This window comes from Nuphar pumila, chromosome 12 (genome assembly GCF_984573655.1).
Source record: "Nuphar pumila chromosome 12, dmNupPumi1.hap1.1, whole genome shotgun sequence".
Lineage (NCBI taxonomy): Eukaryota > Viridiplantae > Streptophyta > Magnoliopsida > Nymphaeales > Nymphaeaceae > Nuphar > Nuphar pumila.
Genome location: NC_143260.1, coordinates 833952 through 857080, shown reverse-complemented (window position 1 = coordinate 857080; position 23129 = coordinate 833952). Strand labels below are relative to the sequence as shown.

Genomic DNA, 23129 nt, shown 5'->3' with positions numbered 1-23129 from the left:
TTTATTTTATTTTTAAATTCGGATCGTAAAGATGTTGATCAAGTCTTGTTCGATTCCGACACATTGTGAGTTTTATAAGATTCTAAAAATCAACTATCCAAAATGTTTGCAATTTTTTTAGGCTCCAAACATCAACTATCCAAAATGTTTGTAAATTTTTAGGCTCCAAACATTATTTTCATGAAAAATAAATATTCTGAGTGTGGGTTCTTGGTAAATTGATCATGTCCAACACATTTATGTGCTTAAAACAGAGAAAAAAAAATACTGAAAGAACAGAAAAAACCATTTAGCACGTATAAATTTCTTACATATGGACACGATCTTAGCTTTTGTTTCAACGGTTAGGATCGATATATGATGATTGCCGTCATATGGCACATGACCTGATCCCAGTCCCGTCCTTCCTCTAAAAAAACCCTAACAGAAACAGCTTCATCCATTTTCAACAGTTTGACAGCATCTCGTTAGTTCATCGTTAAGAAGATAGACCCAGTTTGGTCGTTGGTCACTCGGTGAGGGTTCTTAGCTGCGATATATATTGTTTTTTTGAGATGCATAGCGCATGAGCCGAAGAAGATGTCGAGGATCAGAGCTTTGTGGAACGCTTCCCTAAACGCTACTAAGAGAGGTATTCTGTTGGATTCTAGAACAACAATCAGCGATCTCTACAATTCGTCAATTGAAAGCACTAAAAAGAGAAGATTGATTTTCATTTCATATTTCCGTTTTTTTTGTTTTAATTGCAGCGCTAACGTGGAATCTGGAAGATTTGATGCCGCCACAAGAGATGTGCGTGTTTAGTTTCAGTTCAAAGGAGGATTTGAAAAGGTGGCATCTGTATTCCGATTCTGAGTACGGCGGTATGTGTTGTTATTTCTGGTTCTCTAGATTTTGTATAAACTGGTTTCTCTATTGTTGCTTGATGTGGTAGACGAGCCGTGTAGAAGCCCTTCTGATTTCTTTGTGGGTGCTTTCCTCAAGTGAACGCTTAGGCTTGTTGTTTGTGATGTATGTGCTTTCTTCTTTTTCGCTTAACCTGTGTTGTGAACTTCACATGAATTCTGATGGCCTTCTCTTCTCCCCCCTCCCCCTTACTCTCCTGACCATCATTGCTGTATCAGCAAGCAGGGTCGCCAGCAAGGTGATGTTGGGCGTTTTTTTTTTTTGGTGTTTTTTTAGACACACGTAGTTGGTAGTGGGCTATTTCATTAAATCCTAATTTCACATGTTGAACTCATCAATCAATTATCTGCATAGGATAGAAGAAGCCATGCCTTCCCGTGAATCTTGTGATCCTTTGAAGTTTTTCTACACTCCGTTTTCACTTTTACTTGGTTTTCTTAGATTTAGATAGGTTTTTCCGTTTCTACCATTCTGCGCTTGTGCATTGTTAACTTGTTATGTCTTGAATGATACATGAAGCATGGTGCACATGGTAAATGATATCATACATTTAAACTGATTAAAAATTCCCACTAGCTTTTGGAACTACTGATCTAAACTTTTGATGTCGTTGCATGAGATGAAAACCTGGTGAAAAGAAACAAGGCGGTGCTTATAACCCTGAAGTACTATTTAAGTATCAAAAACTAGAAATGGTTGATGCTATCATGCTACAGCATTCCCTACAAGGGGTAGGCATCACCAGTCCCCGCTTATTGTGAGAAAACAGCTGGTCATGATTTGTACATGAAATCTTGGAAACTAGACACATTTATAGGAAATGATACATTGTGGACACACACTGAGCAGAAGAATCGGTGATCTAGTTTGCTTGTGATTGACAACATGGAGATGGAAAAGCTAGTGATATTGGAAAGAGGATTAAAAATTGATAGCTAGAGAAGTGTTATTTGAAAAATGGGCCTGTCAAATGTGGTTGATGTAGATTTACGAAATGAAATCCTAGAATTTGGGTTTAGTTGCTAGGGTTATGAAAGTTCCTGTTTTAGACAAAGAAATTTTAAATTCCATAGAGTCCATGTACCTGTAGCAAACTTAGCTGGGAGACCCGAAGAAGAATTTTAGCACAAGTTAGATAAATTAGCATGAGATATACTTAGTCAAGAAAGCATACATAGTGACTTACAAATGCATGGAAAGGCTAGAAGCACACAAAAAGAATACAGAAAGGTGTGGCCTAGGAAAGTTGGGATTGGTAAAACTGTTTGCCGATTTCTGTGATTTATGATAGCTACCACAGACTTTAAGAAGATGCATTAACATTTGCTAATATTTTAAGTATGGAGGGTACATCTCATGAACTAACCATTTTCTATCAAGATTAATGTAATAAGCTAGAAGAGTTGGAAGGCCATAGCTGCAGATACTTATGATGCATCCGACACAGATGGTGTTAGCTTTATATGTTGTGAGGGGATCTGGAATGTAGATCCAAATGAACTATGTGCACAAATGACAAACTGTATTAAATGAGGTCCAAATGTTTGGGAACTTTAATAAACAATTATGCATTGATAGAGTGAAAAGAATCTGAAGTTCACTGATGGTAACATGGATACTTCTGAGAAATGTTAGAAAACAATGTGTGGAACAAATCATGAGAGATAGGGATGTCTATGGATTGGATGTTATCCGATATCCAACTCCGTTTAGTTGTATTTTGTAAGCCAAAACCATATCAGATTATAATTGCATGGTTTTAATTTTTTGCTATCGAATCCGAAGAATATTCGGATTCGACGGATTTCTGAATCTGTTTACATGTATAAAACAATATTTGGTATGACCTTCTCACTGTCCAGAACTGAATCCAATGGTATTGGCTACATCCAACCTGAATCCAAACCGTTTACATCTCTAATGAGAGATATGAATCTAGAAAGGGGGGAAACAGGATAGGAAAAGTGAGGCTAGATATGGAGCTTACAATATATGCTAGATTATGTTGTTGGCAAGCTAAGCTATTTGCAAGATTGCAAAAATAAAAAATCTACCAGAGATCTTGTTCACGTTTGATGCGCCAAAGATTTCATGTCTATGGCCAAGGGTCTTGATGAAAGAAGATTAGAGATGTAACATGGACATTTTTCGTTGATTTTTTAACAGAAGAATGTGCAGTAAAGTAGGCAGAGGAGGAAACCGAATCAAAGAAAGATTGCAATGAAAAGCAACCTAGGCCTAAGTGAAGTGTCTGTGTGACATAGCTTATACCAACCAGATAACTGGAGAGAATCCCCTCTATATTGATTACAAAGTTAGCTTAATAGAAAAAAGCCAGCAAATCGTTTATGTTGCAAAGCATTTTTATTGAAGTGGCAATCCTGTGCCAATTTATGGTCCAATCAGCTATGCATATGTTTGCATTACCTCTCTTTTCCTCAAAAGTTCATTGCTGATGACATGCAACTGAATGAAAATGAATAATATTAAACTGATGCAACTTAGTGAAACAAGGGCCTGACAGTTTGTACTTTGTATATGTATGCATGTATATATGTGTACACGTAGAATCTAAAAGTCAAGCCAACTTTTACATGTGGCAGCAACCTTTCTTGCGGCCAGTTTTTTTTACATAAGTTAAGGAACACAAGCTAGTGCAACTTTTATAATTTAGATTGCTGGAGCCTTTGAACTTTTTATTCAAGTTTAGACAAACTTTGAATCTATTCCGAGTTGAAGCATTGCCTTCTATATCAAATACAAATGTTCTGATAAAATTCTTGATTGAAAAAAGAAAAAAAATCTGATATTGCTTATTGATTTTGGTATTATTTATCAGGTTTATCATCAGCCTCATTAGAGGTCAAAGATGCTGAAAGTGGACTAAGTGGTATGCTTTCATGAATCCTGTCTCTTACCAAATTCTACTGAATATCATGGATTTCAAGGAAGCTCATGTTAATGACAATACCAAAAACTGACAAAAATAGCAGTCAAGAGTAACTGAGACTGTAAAATTGATTCAAGTATCACCTCTGTTTTAAATTTTCTTTTTAACTTGAACTTTGTTGAAGGTTTTTTTCTTTAACACTCCACTTTGTAATGCAATGAGAGATCACAAGAGATATCTCTAAACACACAATAACAAGGCCACTAATGGGAAAGATACATAAAGTCACAAGGCCACTAATGGGCAAAATACATAGTCACAAGGTGCTTAAGCACAATAGCACAAGAGAGCATAAAATAAATAATGTATTTTATTGAAGAGATGCTCTAAAACTCAATACAAATGAGAGGGGACAAGGTCCCTTTTTTATACTACAAAGGAGAGCTCCATAGAGCTGTTGGGAGCTCCTCAACTGTCACAAATGTGACCGTATTGCATACATTTTAACACACTTACCTAAGATGCATGAGGTGCAAGCCCCCTAAGGAGGCATGGCTCTGAGGCTGAGGCATGTGCTTCAAATGTGTGAGGCACGTGTCTCAGTACATGCTACGCCTTGGCAGACTGCCTCAGTGCATGCTTCCTGCTTAGAGGTGATTATGTTTAACAACATTGATGAGTGAAGATACCAACTTCAATACATTGAACAAGCATGTTATGAACTGTTAGACAATAGTTAGATTAACAAAAGTCTCTCTCTCTTTCTCTCATTGCAATTGCATATAGTCACAATATGTCATGATGTTTTCAATTTATGATGTTCTTGAAGTTTTTCCAGAAACAGAAAAGGTCAAAATGTCTTAGTAAGTTTTAAAAATTGGTAAAATGAATTTATGCAAATTTATACTATTTATTTTTAAATGATTTTCCCTGAAACTTTCACAAGAAATGAAGAAAACCATTTAGTTTTAAATTCTCCAAGAAAAACTCTTGGTTTATATTTTCTGAATATTGACATTTATTTATGCTTGGCTGCTTCTTGGTTAAGTAATTCAATTTTGAATGAAATGCTTGTGAATGGAGAGCAAGGCTCGTATTGAGGAGCAAACTATTGTCATTCACACACTAACAATGTGATTGAGCCAGCATTTTTTATGATTCAAGCTAATCTTTTCCTTTGTCATACAAACCTAAGTTAACTGGTTAGTCTGGTTATGTTCTCTCATCACATTCCACATAACTGTTATGAATATCTCTAATCTCTAAATAATTCTGTTACCAGTTAATTTCAACTGTTTAATTTTGTTCCTTTCGGTAGGGAAAAGGATTTGAATTTGGTGTCCTGAATGCTATTAGTCTTATAGATGGAGCTTCTTCACTCAAAATTACTTTAATTTGAAATGTTCTTACTTCTTACCAGGTTCCTTTGTGATGCAACTAGGGATGGCAGTGGACAGGGGGACAACGGGGCTCAGCCCCGCCTCGCCCCATTTGGACCGGGGATGAAGGGCATGAAACGGGAATGGAGGCGGGGATGAAGGTTAAAATCTATCCCCATGCGGGGATGGAGGCGGGGATGGACTTACGCTTTTCCCCGCCCCACCCCGTCCCCGTCCCAATCCCAGCCTAGCCCCACCCCGCCCTGTCTCCAATCCTTTAAGGGATGACTATAAACTAAGGGGAAACGGGGGCCCGCCCCGCCTCACCCCCGTTTGAACCGGGGATGGAGGACATGAAACGGGGGTGGAGGTTAAAATTCATCCCCGTGCGGGGATGGAGGTGGGGATGGAGGTTCGGATTTTGAAACGGGGCGGGGATGGAGACCTTGTCCCCCGCCCCCGCCCACTACCATCACTAGATGCAACTTTTCATGAAAGTATTTTTAAAAAGTATTTTTCAATAAAAGTCGTTTATGCAAACCGTGCAACAAATCTTAAAATTTCGGTTCACACTAGCGGTGAAGTCCGGGTCGAACACATGTAACATGGTTAAAAACTTTTATACCCCACACAAAGATAAGCTTTATTGCCTTGAGAAAAAAAAACAAATCAAATGTTCTACCCCATTACAAAGGTTCAAGCAGAAATTAAATTATTACAACTCAAATGGCCTGTGACCTTAAAAAAATAACATAAAGAAAAATAAAATTGCAGGGCTCTTTTCCTTCGTGGTCTAGCTTCTTTTCTTTCGTACACGGAGATTCACCTGCAAAACACAAGAAACAAACACAAACCACAAGAAAACGCATGAACACGATTTCTAAAATAATGAAGGTTAGTTACCAAAATAATTTTTTTTTAGTAAAACACTATGAAAACTAAAATATATGTAACTAACTAACTTCAAGAAAGATTAAACAATCTAACTAATTAAATATGAAATATTAACTTAGCAAACTAACTACACAAGTCGTTAAATCAATCTAACTCTCTAATTACATAAAGAAGCATGAAAATCTAATCTAACGACAAGGAAATATTAAACTGATGAAACTATATAAAAAAATAAAATCTAATATAAACTAAATAAAATAAAACACGTGCTGCAATCTAAAAAAAAGGGATCAACGTCGATCACACTGGACAACGTGATTGATGCTGATAGCCTGAAACACACAATCACGTTCGTGCATGATTTGCGTGAGACGCCCAGTCGGCGTTATCAAATAACGACCGTGATCTAAGGCTCACTATGGAACGTGATACAGCAGCCTGTGTTCCAATATCGATTTGCTAAAAAATATCCAGCATAAAAAAAATAATTTGCACAGTGTGCTTGCGCTGGTTTCTGCAAACCCGAGTCGACCATTCTGATCGAAATCTTGATCAACGACTGCAAGTCTTGATCATGCAAATCGACAGAACAGACTAGAACATGTGATCTGCAATCCCTGCTGGTGTGCGTAATTCAAGAATCACGCAGATCAGCGTTATTGAATGAATATGATCAAGTCTATTTTAATGTTAGATCTGTCAAAATTTATTTCTTCAATGTATCGATCAGCAGATTGATAAAGATCAGATCTGAATCATCTGATCTTTCGATCACGAAGACGCTGCAAATCACGCAAGTGTGCATGATCTGCAGTGCACGACGATCAAGAAAGCAACGAAGGATGTGATTTACAAAAATCACGCTGATCTGCGTTACACACAGGTTTGCATAACTTGCACAATCCGAGTTAGAATGACTGTTGGTCCGATTCAGGCGTGATCGAAATTTAATTAGACTGGTTTCGCGTCAATCAAATGAGCGACCAGATCTATCATCACGCAGATTAAACCACAGCAACATGTATTCTAAAAAAAAAAAAATTAAAACATCATACACTATTTAGGAAAAACTAAATATACGATGCTTGAACTAAAATTTATGCTATTCTACATGCAACTATACTGCAGAAATTAACCTACACTATATGAAATGCTAAAACACGATTTTATGAATTCGATAAGACAAAACAAATCTAAACTAAATGCAAGACAAATAAAGAAATGGGGGAGAAGGAGCAAACCTCGCAGCTGCTTCCGATGGAAGGGTTGAGAAAAGAAGTGGTCGTTCTCGCAATCAAACGCACGCTCCGATGACGAGGAAGGGACGCCGATGATAGACATGATCGAAGAAAGGATGAGATCTAAGAAGGAATAGAGAAGAAACGGGGAGGAACCGGCGGTAGAGCGAGAGGAGAGAGGAAAAGAGAAGTGAGAGGAGAGAGAGGGGTTGGCATTTTTCCCAAGGGAATACGTCGGCTCCTCCTTGAATAATATTATTTATAATAAAATATTAGGTTAAAACGATATTTTCTAAAACTCTACTTAAGTTTTCAAAAATTTCTAAAACTACAATTTTTAAAAAGTATTTTCAAAAGAAGACTCCTAAAAGAAATCAAATACTTAAAAACATTCAGGTAAACTCCATTTTGTGCGATTTTTCTCTTTTTTGAAAACTAATCAGTGCTCTGGAAAACATTGATAAATATGGGTGTTTAATCCATTTTCGCAATGAATCATGCACAAAAACGTGTATCTAATATGCATGATCGAATTCCCCCATGCTTATCATTTGCTAGTTCTCGAGCAAACTGACCCTTAGCAAAAAAAAAGTACAGAACATGCAAATCAACCTAACTCTCTTTCGTAGGAATCACAGTTGCATTTAGCATATGCAATAAGCCCTTTAAACCCCCGGGTTACCCCAATGGATGAGTAAGGTCTTGCGAGGGTTTGCACTGATGCTACCCATAAACATCTCTGTCATGTGTACATCAAGATTCAAATTCAAGAAGCATTAGACAATTAAGAAGTTCGTCTAAACAAATATTCCATGTCATTATATTTTTGCAACGTATTTAGAGATTTCACACGCCACCATAGAGAAAGAATTTTTCCTTTACTTTTCTAAAAATCACAATTATTTATGCTTTATTCTTAGAAAATCAAGTTCACTCACGCCATTGCTTATTTATCCTCACTTATATGTTTTCTGCACAGTTTTTCATAGTTATTTCAAAGCAGTGAACTTTGTTATTATGTTCTTGCTTTTCTTTCTTTTTCTTTTTCAATTTTCAAATTTTCACACTCTTTTTTTCTTTCAGTTGAGCACTATATCAAATTTTCAAGTGTTCATGACCCGTGTAACAAGCTTTGGGTCAGTGACTCCCATGCCAGACGACCTTAGGGCACCATATATCAAGTATCCCTCAGACTTAATTGCTCGAGTCACTAGACCTTCTAATTTTATAGTTCTATGTATAACTTCCTTCTTGTCACGTGCAATATCAACATCTCTTAAGCTCTCTATAAAGTCCATGTAACGAGCTTTCGGGCTGACGGCTCTCAAACCAAATGTCTTTAGGGCACCAAGTGTAAACACCCCTCAGGCTCTACTTGCTCGAACCAAATAGGCTACATATATTGACTTAGACAAATAAGTGATTTCCTTCATTGTTCTTTTCAACATAGGAATCAAACACTTCAACTTGTGTCTGAGCCCAGCTATTAGGGAATATGAAGACATCAAACAACTAAACATATGCTTTTTTTCTTTTTAAGCTCTTATTTTTTATGTTGTTCAATTGCTTAGTTTTTAAAAAATAAAGCTGTGCATATTCATACTTGTGGTTCAAAATAAACTCTAACATTCATCTACCATCATTTCTTTGAAATCCACATAAATGACCGCATTTTTTATATTAGTGTTAGAAAAAGTTTTTTCTCGTGGGGCTTAAAAATTCTCTAAAATGTTGGATCATATAACACATTCATATAAGCTCAAACTTATTTCTTAAAAGCCTAATTTTTATGAGTTTTTATCAGAGTAATTACATGGACAGAAAAAAAATTGGGTGCAAACTATACCCTCCTCATGCTTGAATGACACTGTCCTCAGTGACACTCCCCTATGCTTGAATGCAACTAAATGAATGCACACTAAGAAACAAAAGACATACAAGGGAATGGATAGATGTCACCTGATATGCACTATGAAACCTTACCTGTTACTGCACATTGTACTTTCTCCTGAAGAGATTCCAATCCATCTTATTACTTAACAACTCATAAACAATTCTGAAAAGTAAAATGCATACATGATCTATCATTCATGCACACAAACCGAAAAGAAAGAAATATGCATAAGACTACGAAAACTACGAAGGAACGAAAACTACAAATGAACGAAAATTAAATGCTAATGGTACACAATATACACTATGCACTTCCTTACACATCCACGAGGTCAATGACCTCGATGTCCTGACTGGTAGCGACATTCGAAATGCAGGGCTTCAACCTTTTCCCATTGGCCTTGAAGTTCTTGCCCGTCCCTGGGTCCATAATATCAACTGCGCCATGCATAAATACTTCCTTGACTATGAACGAGCCATCCCATCTCGACTTCAGTTTTCCTGGAAATAATTAGAGTCGCGAATTGAAGAGCCAAACTTTCTAACCAGGCTCAAACTGCTTCCTCAAAATATGTCTGTCATAAAAATGCTTAGTCCGAGCTTTATAGATTTTGACACTCTCGTATGTGTCGTTTCGCAACTCCTTGAGCTCACTCAATTGAAGCTTCCTTTCTATGCCATCTTGGGCCATGCCAAAATTAAATTTCTTTATCGCCCAATAGGCCCTGCGTTTCAATTCAATTCAATAGGGAGATTACATGGTTTCCTAAAAACCAATCGGTAAGGAGACATACCAATCAGAGTCTTGAAAGCAGTCATGTATGCCCACAATGCATCGTTCAGGCGCTGAGACCAATCTTTTCGGTCTGGCCTGACTGTCTTTTCAAGAATCTGTTTGATCTCCCTTTTTGAGATCTCGACGTGGCTACTGGTCTGCGGATGGTATGGTGCAACAATTCGATGATGCATCGAATACTTTCTAAGGAAGCAATGTGTACATTCTTGAAATATTTGCCTCCATCGCTAACAATATCTCTCGGAACGCCAAACTTGCTAAAGATATTATGCTTAATGAATCTAAGCACCTCTTTATAATTATTGGTTTGGGTGGCCACGACCTCAACCCACTTGGACAAATAATCTACCGCCACCAAAATATAAATATTTTCAAATGAAGGCGAGAAGGAACCTATAAAATCGATGCTCCATACATCAAAGATCTCAACAATAAGAATAGGAAGAAGGGGCATTATATTGCGCCTAGAAATATTCCCAGTTTGCTGACAACGCAAGCATCTCTTGTAGAACTCATGTGAATCTTTATGTAGTGTCGGCCACCAAAACCCAGATTGGAGGACCTTTGCAGTGGTCTTCTGACTAGAAAAGTGGTCTCCACAGGCCAAGGAATGATAAAAAGTCAGGACATACGTGAACTCCTTATCGGGAATGTACCTTCTAATCATTTGGTCTGGACATGGCTTGAATAACTCAGGATCTTCTCAGAAGTAATGTTTCACCTGAGCCATAAATCAATCTTTTTCGATTTTGTTTCAATGCGCAAGTCATCAAATAATTAATGATGTTTACGCTTAACATGCAGAAGCTCCTCATCCGAAAATGAATCGTCAATCTGTCCTTGATCAGTGGATGACTCCACGATCAGTCTGGATAGATGATCTGCTACAAGATTCTTGCATCCGCTCTTGTCTTGAATCTCGAGATCAAATTCTTGTAGCAGAAGGATCCAACAGATTAGTTGTGGTTTGGTATCCTTTTTACTTATCAAATACCGTAGGGCGGCATGATCGGAGTAAACTATAACCTTGGAGCCTAACAAGTATGAACGGAATTTTTCGAATGCGAAAACTACAGCTAGCAATTCCTTTTTAGTAGTAGCGCAATTCATTTAAGCATCAGAAATGATCCTGCTAACGTAATAAATAACATAAGATTTCGTTCGATCTTCTGTTCCAGAATTGTTCCAACTGCATAATCAAACGCGTCACACATGATTTCAAAGGGCACTGACCACTCGGGAGATCGCAGAATAAGAGTGGTGATCAGGGCCTCCTTAAGAGATAAAAATGCCTTCAGACAAACATCATCAAAATTAAACAACTGATCCTTGGAAATCAGGTTACAGAGCAGTCTTGAAATTTTGCTGAAATCCTTGATGAACCGCCTATAGAAACCTGCATGCCCTAAAAATGAACGCACTTGTCGTACTAAGGTCGGTGGAGAGAGTTTTGCTATGGACTCCACTTTGGTTTTATCGACCTCAATTCCTTTTTCGGACACAATGTGTCGCAGAACAATCCCCTACTGAACCATGAAATGACTCTTCTCCCAGCTAATCACAAGATTTGTCTCCATACACCGGTTAAGCACTCTCGCTAACTTCTGAAGAATCATTAAATGAAGAACCATACACTGAAAAATCATTCATGAAAATCTCAAGGACGTCATCCACCATGTGGGAGAAAATAACCATCATGCACGTCTGAAATGTTGTTGGCGCATTATAAAGCCCGAACAATATTCTCCTGAATGTGAAGGTTCTATAAGGACAAGTGAAAGTAGTTTTCTCTTGGTCTTCGGGGTGAACGACCACTTGATTATATCCTGAATAGCCATTCAGGAAACAAAAATAGTGTTGGCCTGCGAGGCGCTCTAGTATCTGGTTAATGAATGGCAGCGAGAAATGATCTTTTTGCGTTGCGTTGTTCAATTTTCGATAATTGAAACACACTCGCGACCTTGTGGTAATCCTCGTGGGGACACTCTCTCCTCTCTCATTAATAGTAACGGTGAACTCAGATTTCTTGGGGACAACCTGGGTTGGGCTCACCCACTGACTATCGGAGATGAGTAGATGATCCTTACATCCAACCACTTGACTACCTCCTTTTTCACCACCTCCTTCATGTGGGGATTCAACCTCCTTTGCATTTCTCTTGAGGGTTTAACACTCTCTTCTATGATCTGATGCATACAAAAGGAAGGGTCTATCCTTTTGAGATCCGCCACAGACCAACCGATCATACAAGACTTGGAGAAGCTGGCACCCTTGAGTGCCAGTCAGGTCTGCTAAAATGATGATTGGTAGGGTCTGATCATTTCCTAATAAAGCATACTTGAGCGAAGTAGGGAGATGCTTTAGCTCAAGTTTAGGCGGGTTCTCAATTGAAGGTTTAGTGGGTTTCTCTGCCAAATCTGTGAGGGGCTCAAAATGCCAGGTCCACTACAACTCTCATGACACTCTATCAATCAATCCAAAACTATCTCCCTCAAGTGACTCATCATTCTCTTCCTGAGGTGGATCACTCAACGTCCATACTGGCTCTGCTTCTACCAGGTCTTGAACTAAGTCGACTTGGAAACATGCATCCTCGCTTGCAGGGCCCATCGCTGCGTTGAAAATGTCCAACCACATCTTTTTATTGTCGAATTATACATCCATCGCTCCTATGCGGCAGTTAATGCACACATTGACAATAGCTAAGAAGGGTCGACCCAAGATAATGGGCGTCTGCTTAATCTCATCAACTCCCTCGTGGGAAATCCTCTATATCCAAAATGATGAAGTCAACAGAGAAATAGAAATCCTCCACCTTGACCAGAACATTTTCAAGAATCCCTCACGAGACCTTGATTGATCTGTCTGCCAACTACAGGGTCATTAGTGTAGGTTTCATCTCCTTTAGCCCGAATGCATCGTAAAAGAAACCCAACAAGATATTCACACTTGCGCCAAGGTCGAGCAAGACACACTCCACAGTGATGTCTCCTATAACGCACTAGATAATCGGAGCCCCTGAGTCCTTGAGCTTGAGAGCAGTTTGGTGTTGTAACATCGCACTAACCTGTTCCGTCAGATAAATCTTCTTTAACACATTGGACCACAACTTTCTTTTCTGCATATAAAGCTCTTTCAAGAACTTTGCATATGCAGGGACTTGCTGTATGATATCCAACAAGGGGAAGTTAATCTAAACATGCTTGAAAATCTCAAGCATCTCCTGCATCTTCACCCTTTGCTTGCCAAACGACTTCGGCTTTTCTAAAGCTTCAGGAAAGGGAGCCTTAGGTAGGTATGATCTGGAAGGCCCAGGTGGTGAAACCCTCCCACTTTCCTGTGGTGAATCTGAAGGGACTGACTGCTCATCAATTTGTCTCTCACTTTCTGCTGCAGTCTCCTTGGTTCCATGGAACTCCTTCTTGCTCCTGAGGGTAGTAATCGCTTGGGCCTGGTCTTGGTGTGCATCAGTCATGTGCAAGCCATGAATGAGTTCCTTACTCCTAGGGTTGACCATGGGTTGGCTAGGCAATGTCCCCTCGCTTCGTCTGCTTAATGCTTCGGCAAACTGTCATATCTGAGTTTTCAACTTCGCAATAGACTGGGTATGGGAATTCAAGTTTGCCTTGATGTCCGAAAAGACCTGAAGCATTTTATCCTCAAAAGTTTGGCTGAATGTAGGTTCTTGGGACTGAGGCTGACTAAATGAGGGCTGAGCTTGAGGAAAGCGGGGTATCTGATAGCTCGACTGGTAGCCACCTGGTCTGGGTTGATTTGGGGAACGGATAGGGGGTTGTTGTGAATTTCTCCACGAGAAGTTGGGATGGTTTCGCCAACTCGGGTTATAAGTGTTGGAAAATGGGTTGGGCGCGGGCTTGGCAAAACCTTGCGCCACCTGAACTTACTCTTGTACAAATTCAGGATACTGTGGCGTCGCAGGACAATCAAAGACATGGTGTGCTGGGCTAACATACAGCGCGCACACCTGCATGGCTGGTGAGAGATTCGACAACAACTGATCTAATTTCTAGGTCAGTAGGTCGACCTTGTTTTGCAACTCAAGGTGTGTCACTATCTCGTACATGCCAGCCTTCTTCGCTCCAATCGGGGCAGGTGTTGCCCTTTAAGCTCGAGAGGCCGAAACATGATGCATAGAATTTTTGCTCAGGGTCTCGAATACGGCCTACGCTTCGTCCTCACTCTTAAGCATGAAAGTGCCCCCACAAGCAACATCAACCATCTGACGATTTTTCTCAGTCGGCCCGTCATAGAAATACTGCATCAGTTGCCAACGGGGCACCTGGTGGTGGAAAACTTTCGGAGATCTTTCATCCTCTCCCAAGTTTCATGGAATTGTTCTCCCTCAATTTGCGTAAAACTGATGATAGCCTTACGAAATTGGTTCGTCTTACCAATTGAAAAATATTTCTTCAGAAATTCCTTTTGTATTTTGTCCCAAGTGATAATTTGGATAGTATCCAAAGACTTCAGCCAGTGCTTGACTTTATCTTTAAGGGAGAACGAGAAAAGAGTCAACCTCAATGAGTCATCTCCAAAATTATTGATCCAGACAGTAGAGCAAATCTCTAAAAACTCATCGAGATGACGGTAGGAATCCTCATTACTAAGGCCGTAAAAAGAAGGTAGCATCTATATGACACTGGCCTTAATTTCAAACTAATTTGCTTCTACATCAGGTCTCGCGATGCAGGAGATGAGAGTATATTCATTAGGAATGAAATACTCCCTTAGAGAACAAGTAATTTGTTGATCCTCAGCCATGGGGCTGGATCTGCGGGCTCGCCTAATGATGGACTCTGGGTCCTCTACAAGTTCAATGAGCTCGGGGTCAAGCAAGCGTCGCCTTTGCATACACCTTGGGTAGAGACTGGTGTAGCAACCGTCCTAAGGGTTGGTTTTCTAACTATCCTATCGCGCAATCACGATCAAACCACACCACAAAAGCAGGCAAAAATAAAACAAAATTGAAAATAAACAACCACCACTCAATGCAGATATAGAGCTTCAAAGCAAACTATATGCATAGTCATCTAGGAGGGTACCCTAATAGGTGGGTCCTAAAGGAAAAATAAGCGGGCTCTATGTTTTGCATTTAGCGTGGTTCTAGTAATCCTAAATAAATAACAAAAGCAAACTAGACAATTCTAAATATCAACAGAAAAGTAAACTAAACAATCCTAAATAAAGTGCAAAAGCAAACTAGCAATCTTAGATAAATGCGAAAATGACAATAAAGTGAGTACTGAGTTTTTAAATCGCCGTTTCCGAACAACGGCGCAAAAAATTTGGTGTAACTTTTCGTGAAAGTATTTTTAAAAGGTAATTTTCAATAAAAACCGTTTATGCAAACCGTGCATAAAATCTTAAAATTCTGGTTCACACTAGCGATGAAGTTTTGGTCGAACACAGGGAACACATTTAAAAGCTTTTGTATCCCACACAAAGATAAGCTTTATTGCCTTGAGAAAAGAAATAAATCAAGCGTTCTACCCTATTACAAAGGTTCGAGCAAAAATTAAATTATTACAACTCACATGGACTGTGGCCCTAAAAAAACAACATAAATAAAAATAAAAATTGTAGGGTTATTCCTTTGCGGTCTAGTTTCTTTTCTTTCGTACATGGAGATTCACCTGCAAAACACAAGAAACAAACACAAAACCAAAAGAAAACACAAAATCACGATTTCTAAAATAATGAAGGTTAGTTACTAAAATAAAAAAATTTAGTAAAACATTATGAAAACTAAAATATATCTAACTAACTAACTTCAAGAAAGATTAAACAATCTAACTAATTAAATATGAAATATTAACTTAGCAATCTAACTACACAAGACGTTAAATCAATCTAACTCTCTAATTACATAAAGATGCATGAAAATCTAATCTAACGACAATGAAATATTAAACTGATGAAACTATATAAAAAAATAAAATCTAATATAAACTAAATAAAATAAAACACGCGTGCTGCAATCTAAAAAAAAGGGATCAACGTCGATCACACTGGACAACGTGATTGATGCTGATAGCCTGAAACACACAATCACGTTCGTGCATGATTTGCGTGAGATGCCCAGTCGGCGTTATCAAATAACGACCGTGATCTAAGGCTCACTATGGAACGTGATACAGCAGCCTGTGTTCCAATATCGATTTGCTAAAAAATATCCAGCATAAAAAAAATAATTTACACAGTGTGCTTGCGCTGGTTTCTGCAAACCTGAGTCGACAGATCTGATCGGAATCTTGATCAACGACTGCAAGTCTTAATCATGCAAATCGACAGGACAGACTAGAACGTGTGATCTGAAATCCCCGCTGGTGTGCGTAATTCAAGAATCACGCAGATCAGCGTTATTGAATGAATCTGATCAAGTCGATTTTAACGTTAGATCTGTCAAAAATTTATTTCTTCAATATATCGATCAGTAGATTGATAAAGATCAGATCTGATCTTTCGATCATGAAGATGCTGCAAATCATGCAAGTGTGCATGATCTGCAGTGCACGACGATCGGGAAAGTAACGAAGGATGTGATTTACAAAAATCACGTTGATCTGCATTACGCATAAGTCTGCAGAACTTGCACAATCCGAGTTAGAATGATTGCTGGACCGATTCAGATGTGATCAAAATCTGATCAGACCGGTTTCGCGTCAATCAAATGAGCGACCAGATCTGTCAACGATGACAGATCTGATTCTGCTCTCACGCAGATTAAACCACAGCAACGTGTATTCTACAACAAACAACAACAACAACTACGCCTTCATCCCAAAACAATTGGGGTCAGCGATATGAACCAAAAAAGAAATTCATTTTGGGTCTTCCACATGAATCCTTTTCCTCCAATCATTTCTATCCAACGCCATGTCCTCGGTGAGGTTCAAAGCATTCATATCCTTTCCTATCATCTCCATCCAAGTCTTCCTAGGCCTACCCCGACCTCTTTTAATTAATATATTTTCCCATTTCTCCAACCTTCTAACTGGAGCATCATTAGGCCTTCGCCGAATATGTCCAAACCACCGTAAACGATTCTCTCGCATCTTATTTTCAATGGGTGCAACACCTACCTTCTTACGTATCTCTTCGTTCCGAATCTTATCTTTTATTGTATTTCCACACATCCATCTAAGCATCCGCATCTCAGCTACACTCATTTTTTGAATATGATGTCTCTTGGCAGCCCAACATTCCGTACCATATAGTAAAGCGGGTCTAATAGTCGTCCTATAAAACTTTCCCTTCAACCGCAATGGCATTCTACGATCGCACAGCACTTCAGTTGCACTTTTCCATTTCATCCACCCAACCTTTATCCTATGATTTACATCTCCATCAATTTCTCCATATTTTTGAATGATGGATCCCAAATATTTGAAATAATCATTCACCGGTATATCTTGCTCACCAAGCTTCACTACACTCCCATCACTACTTCGTTGCTTACTAAACCGACATTCCATATATTCAGTCTTACTCTTACTCAACTTAAAACCTCTAGCTTCCAATGTCTGTCTCCATAATTCTAACTTAGCATTAACCCCAGCTCTAGACTCATCAATCAAAACAATATCATCAGCAAACAACATACACCACGGTACATTTTCTTGAATTGATCTCGTAAGCTCATCCATCACTATCGCAAATAGGAAAGGGCTTAAAGCAGATCCTTGATGTAACCCAACCGTTATCGGAAAATTGGTTGACACCCCTCCACAAGTGCGGACATTGGTTACTACTCCTTCATACATATCTTTAATTATACTAATGTACTTGAGAGAAACACCTTTCTTCATCATTGTCCACCAGAGAACGTCCCTAGGTACTCTATCGTATGCCTTCTCTAAATCAATAAAAACCATATGCAAATCTTTGTTCCTCTCTCTATATCTTTCAATAAGTTGTCTAAGAAGATGTATAGCTTCCATAGTTGATCTTCCAGGCATAAAACCAAATTGATTCTCCGATATCATGACAACCTTCCTCAACCTAGACTCAATCACCCTCTCCCAAAGTTTCATAGTATGACTCATGAGTTTTATACCACGATAGTTTGTGCAATCTTGTATATCACCCTTATTCTTATATAAAGGCACCAAAGTACTCTTCCTCCACTCATTAGGCATCTTATTTGTTCGCCAAATCAAGTTAAAAAGATTTGTCAACCATTCTAAACCTTTCTCTCCCAAGCATTTCCAAGCCTCGATAGGTATACCATCTGGGCCAACTGCCCTTCTTGATTTCATTTTCTTCAAAGCCTCTGCAATTTCTTTCTTTTGAATCTTGCGCATGAAGTCACGATTTATCTCATGAAAAGGAATGGAGAAGTCTCCAAGATCTTGAGCATGACTATCATTAAATAGCTTATCAAAATAATCTTTCCATCTCTCCTTAATCTCCTCATCTTTGACTAAAACCCTTTGCGTTTCATCTTTGATACATCTAACCATACCCAAATCCTTCGATTTCCTATCTCTCATCTTTGCAAGCTTATAAATATCCTTCTCGCCTTCTTTGGTATCCAACTTGTCATAAACCTCCTTATATACCTTAGCCCTCGCGTTTCGAACAACTTTTTTAGCTTCCTTCTTTGCTATCATATACTTCTCCAAATTCTCATTATCACGACTCTTACTTAGATTTCTATAACACTCTCTTTTAACCTTAATAGCTAATTTGACATCCTCATTCCACCATGATGTATCCTTACCTAGTGGTGCACCGCCTTTAGACTCACCCAATACCTCCTTAGCTACCTTTCTCATACCACCCGCTATCTTATTCCACATTGATTCTGAATCCTCCTCGAGACACCAATCAACTTCCTTAACTACCTGCTCTACAAACATTCCTTGTTTAGCTCCTTTCAGTGCCCACCACTTAATTCTAGGATCTATCCTATGTCTATCCCTTTTGCGGCATTGTCTAATTCTAAGATCTAAAATTAAGACTCTATGTTGTGTAGCTACACTTTCTCCTGGTATAACCTTACAATCGATGCAACAACCCCTATCTCTCTTTCTAAGTAGGAAAAAATCTATCTGACTCGTATTAACCCCACTTTTAAATGTTACTAGGTGAGACTCCCTCTTCCTAAACCAGGTGTTTGCTAAGATCATATCATAGGACAAACAAAAATCTAAAATCCTTTCTCCACTTTCATTTCTTTCTCCTATACCATAGCCTCCATGGATATTCTCAAATCCATCCCTACTAATGCCTACATGTCCATTAAGGTCACCGCCGATGAAAAGCTTTTCTCCATAAGATGTCTCTTGTACTACTCCATCTAAATCTTCCCAAAATTGATGCTTAATGGAATCATCTAAACCTACTTGAGGTGCATAAACACTAATAATATTAATAATATCCGTACCTAATACTAATTTAATAAGTAAAATTCTATCACCCTTCCTACGGACCTCAACTACATTATCTATAAACTGACGACTCATAACAATCCCTACTCCATTCCTATTCCTATTTATTCCTGTATACCAAATCTTATATCCCCAAGGTTCTATCTAAAATTAAAACAACATCCACTATGAAAGAAAAACTAAATATACGATGTGCTTGAACTAAAATTTATGTTATTCTACATGCAACTATATTGCAGAAATTAACCTACACTATATGCAATGCTAAAACACGGTTTTATGAATTCAATAAGACAAAACAAATCTAAACTAAATGCAAGACAAATAAAGAAACTGGGGAGAAGAAGCAAACCTCCAGCCGCTTTCGATGGAAGGGTTGAAAAAAGAAGTGGTGGTTCACACAGTCAAACGCATGCTCTGATGACGAGGAAGGGACGCCGGCGATAGACAAGATCGAAGAAAGGATGAGATCTAAGAAGGAATAGAGAAGAAACGAGGGAGGAACCGGTGGTAAACCGAGAAGAAAGAGGGAAAGAAAAGAGAGAGGAGAGAGAGGGGCTGGCATTTTTTCCAAGGGAAGACGCCGGCTCCTCCTTGAATAATACTATTTATAATAAAATATTAGGTTAAAATGATATTTTCTAAAACTCTACTTAAGTTTTCAAAAAATCCTAAAACTACATTTTCTAAAAGGTATTTTCGAAGACTCTTAAAAGAAATCAAATACTTAAAAACATTCAGGTAAACTCCATTTTGTGTGATTTTTCCTCTTTTTTGAAAACTAATCAGTTCCCTGGAAAACGTTGATAAATATGGGTGTTTAATCTATTTTCACGATGAATCATGCACAAAAACGTGTATCTCATATGCATAAATTATGCATGATCACTTTGTTTTCTTTTCTTTCTTCCTATAAAAATGAACTCAAAGGTTGTTATTTTGGAAAGCTTTAATTCCATTCTAGATAACTAAGCAGATCATTTTGGAGTGAAGACTTGCATTTGTGACAGTGAGTTTTTGTCTGTTCAAAAGGTATATTTTCTGGCCATCTTTCTTCAGAGGTATCTGACGGTTCCAGATGGAGAATGAATCGAAGTGGTTTTTGTGGGATGAGATCTAAGAAGGTGTGTGATGCTTTCATATTTCACTGGTCGTACATTATGATTGTTGGAGATTATGCTGAATCAGTCATTTTAGATGGTGATTACCGTTCACATCTTAGCTGTATTGTTTATGAAAGAGCACTGCAGCATGTCCACCTCCCAACACCCAATCCCCTTTCACCACGAGAACATATAAACCTGCCATGCACATTTTCATGTGTGCACCACAGACATACAAACTACATACAATATTTTGATCGCTTTCAGGATGGGGTGAAATACATGATTCTACTGCTTTCAACATGGGAAAGAACATTCTTGCATTTTTTAACATAACTACCTATTAATATATGCATTTACCTAGGCTGTTTATATGGGGCTAGTGATCGCTCTGTAAATGGGATAGTTCTCTTATTCCTGGGACAGGAAAATGCTATTCTTTTCATGTGGAAGGAAGCTTGACTTGATATGTTATGACTTTAGGTCTTTAGCAAGGTAATGTAAGGATATTATTCAAACTGGACAAGTTTGTGATGTGCTGGTCAGGTACTTGCATTGGCATTCCAGATTGGCATAGAAGGTGTTCATCAAATATGCTGGTTGAAGTACAAAATTGATACCTGCTTAGCATTTGAAGGGGTAGACTGACATTATGAGTCCGATGCTCTAGAGTCTAAACCAATGTATTGCACAAATTCACTTCTTACATCTCACTTAATTGGGAGCAAGTTATGGTGCCTAGTTTAGTGTTCTAATTTACCACTTCTGCAATCTGACCATTTTATCCTAAAGGTGTTCTGTACTTGGTCAAATTAGAGAGTTTTTTCAACTCTTACTGACAGTACGTTCTGTTGATTTCAACTTCTCTCTTGACATGGGCATAATTATTAAGAGGATGACACGCCAGTCTGCACAACTTTATTTTTAACGTTGTATATCAACTACCAACATTTTCTATGAATGGCTCATATGCAAATATTTTGTGCAGTTTGATGGCTTCATTGACTTGGATCCATATGACACCTTGGCCTTTAGGCTGAAGGGAGATGGACGATGCTACATATCTACTGTATGTCTTTCCTAACTGGATGCTTTACATGAAAAGAAGCTTAAATATGTGTATTTTCTCAGCTTTCAGTGACATTCTTTTTTCAAACAATGAGCTCCTAACGTATGTAAGTTAGTTACTTTTGTGAATGCTAGATATATACAGAAAATTGGGTTAATGCACCTGGTCAATTAGAGGATAATACATGGCAAGCATTTGTGGTTCTACCCAGTGACAATTGGTACATCGCAAAGGCAAGTTCTGAGCATGATTATTTTTGTGTATCTAAGTAGTGAATGGCTGAATAAACCAACTGTTTCGGAAAGGAAAAAAGTGTCAGGCCCAACTGACACTTACTCTGAAAGCCTTGTGCCAAAGCATCTCACATAGTGTGGAGGTTATCATGAAATATGTTGGTGCTTAACGGAGAAAATATTCGTAAAAAGTTGGGTTATCTGTTGGATTTAAAATGAATCGTTGATGGTCTTTGTGTTCTTTAGGCTGATGTTTGCATTAGCTTTTATTTGTTTCAGGTTCCACTTGCTAGCTACTTACCGACGTGGCGTGGAAACATTGTAGATGCAAAGCTGGAAATGAATCCCGCTCGTGTTGTCGGAATGTCATTGTCTGTTAATGCTGAAGGTGGTGTTCCCGGCACCAAATCTGGGCCAGGGAATTTTAGACTTGAAATTGATTTTATAAAGGCATTAAGAACATGATAACTTACTATGGTGGCCCACCCTATTGGAAATATCTGATTTGGCGATCGTCTCTTTCAAGAGCTTGGTAAACCATCTGATTTACATATGTTGGTATTATCCTCTCAAATATCTTAGTGGCATTATTGACATGAAAGACTATTCTGGAAGGGTAATTTGTATAATAATTTCTCAAGTTTTGACTACTGATCGATATATGATGCAGTGAACGGATGCAGGGTCTCAAAATACGCAGAAGTTTAATGTTCCCTCATGCACACATTGGATAACATGTCATCATCTTAAATAAGGTCTTAAAATTCATATGCATTTCCTTTTTGCATCATATCATTAACATAATGAATGATTGGTGCCTGATAATAGTAGATATGTTTGACTTGATTGTATGCATATCGTAAATGGTTTGCTTATAGGCCTGGCTTTGTGGACTTGCCTCAAAGTTCGTATTGGGATGCAGCGGTGGTCTGTCAACACCTTGAGCACAGTAGAGGTACTCCAGTGAACAAACTAAACGTGGATATAAAATTTAAATTAAACACCAATCTTGTCAAACTGATTTATTTTAGTGAGTGATGGTAATTCCCAAATGAAGACATCAATAGCCAGATTACAAAGCATGCATAACTCTGTTGTGCCTGCTATACAGTCCATTCTAAGGGGCACACAGCGTTCCGAGCCCCAGACAGGAAAAGGGCCATATATTCTCTCAATGTGGCCTTGGGTGCTGTTGGGTGTGAGTGGATTTGATGTGGCCTTTCATGAACCTATTGCTAGACCAGAACTCAGACAATCATGACTGCTCCTTCCCCGAAACTGAAGAACCTCTTGAAAGTTGAAACCAAGGCTAGAA

At 38.5% G+C, this 23129-nt stretch overlaps 1 protein-coding gene across 2 annotated transcripts; it reads left to right on the top strand.

Moving 5' to 3' along the window:
• The first annotated feature begins 463 nt into the window (after positions 1-463).
• Positions 464-22604, top strand: LOC149819573 (putative complex I intermediate-associated protein 30). Of its 2 annotated transcripts, XM_089982500.1 has the most exons (7): positions 464-631; positions 750-863; positions 3746-3796; positions 20442-20533; positions 21501-21581; positions 21716-21814; positions 22094-22604. In XM_089982500.1, exons 1-7 carry the CDS (start codon positions 580-582, stop codon positions 22277-22279), a joined length of 675 nt encoding a protein of 224 aa, XP_089838626.1. In that variant the 5' UTR covers positions 464-579; the 3' UTR covers positions 22280-22604. The 2 variants fall into 2 exon arrangements, with proteins under 2 accessions (XP_089838626.1, XP_089838627.1); XM_089982501.1 differs by lacking the exon at positions 21501-21581.
• Positions 22605-23129: the final 525 nt, after the last annotated feature.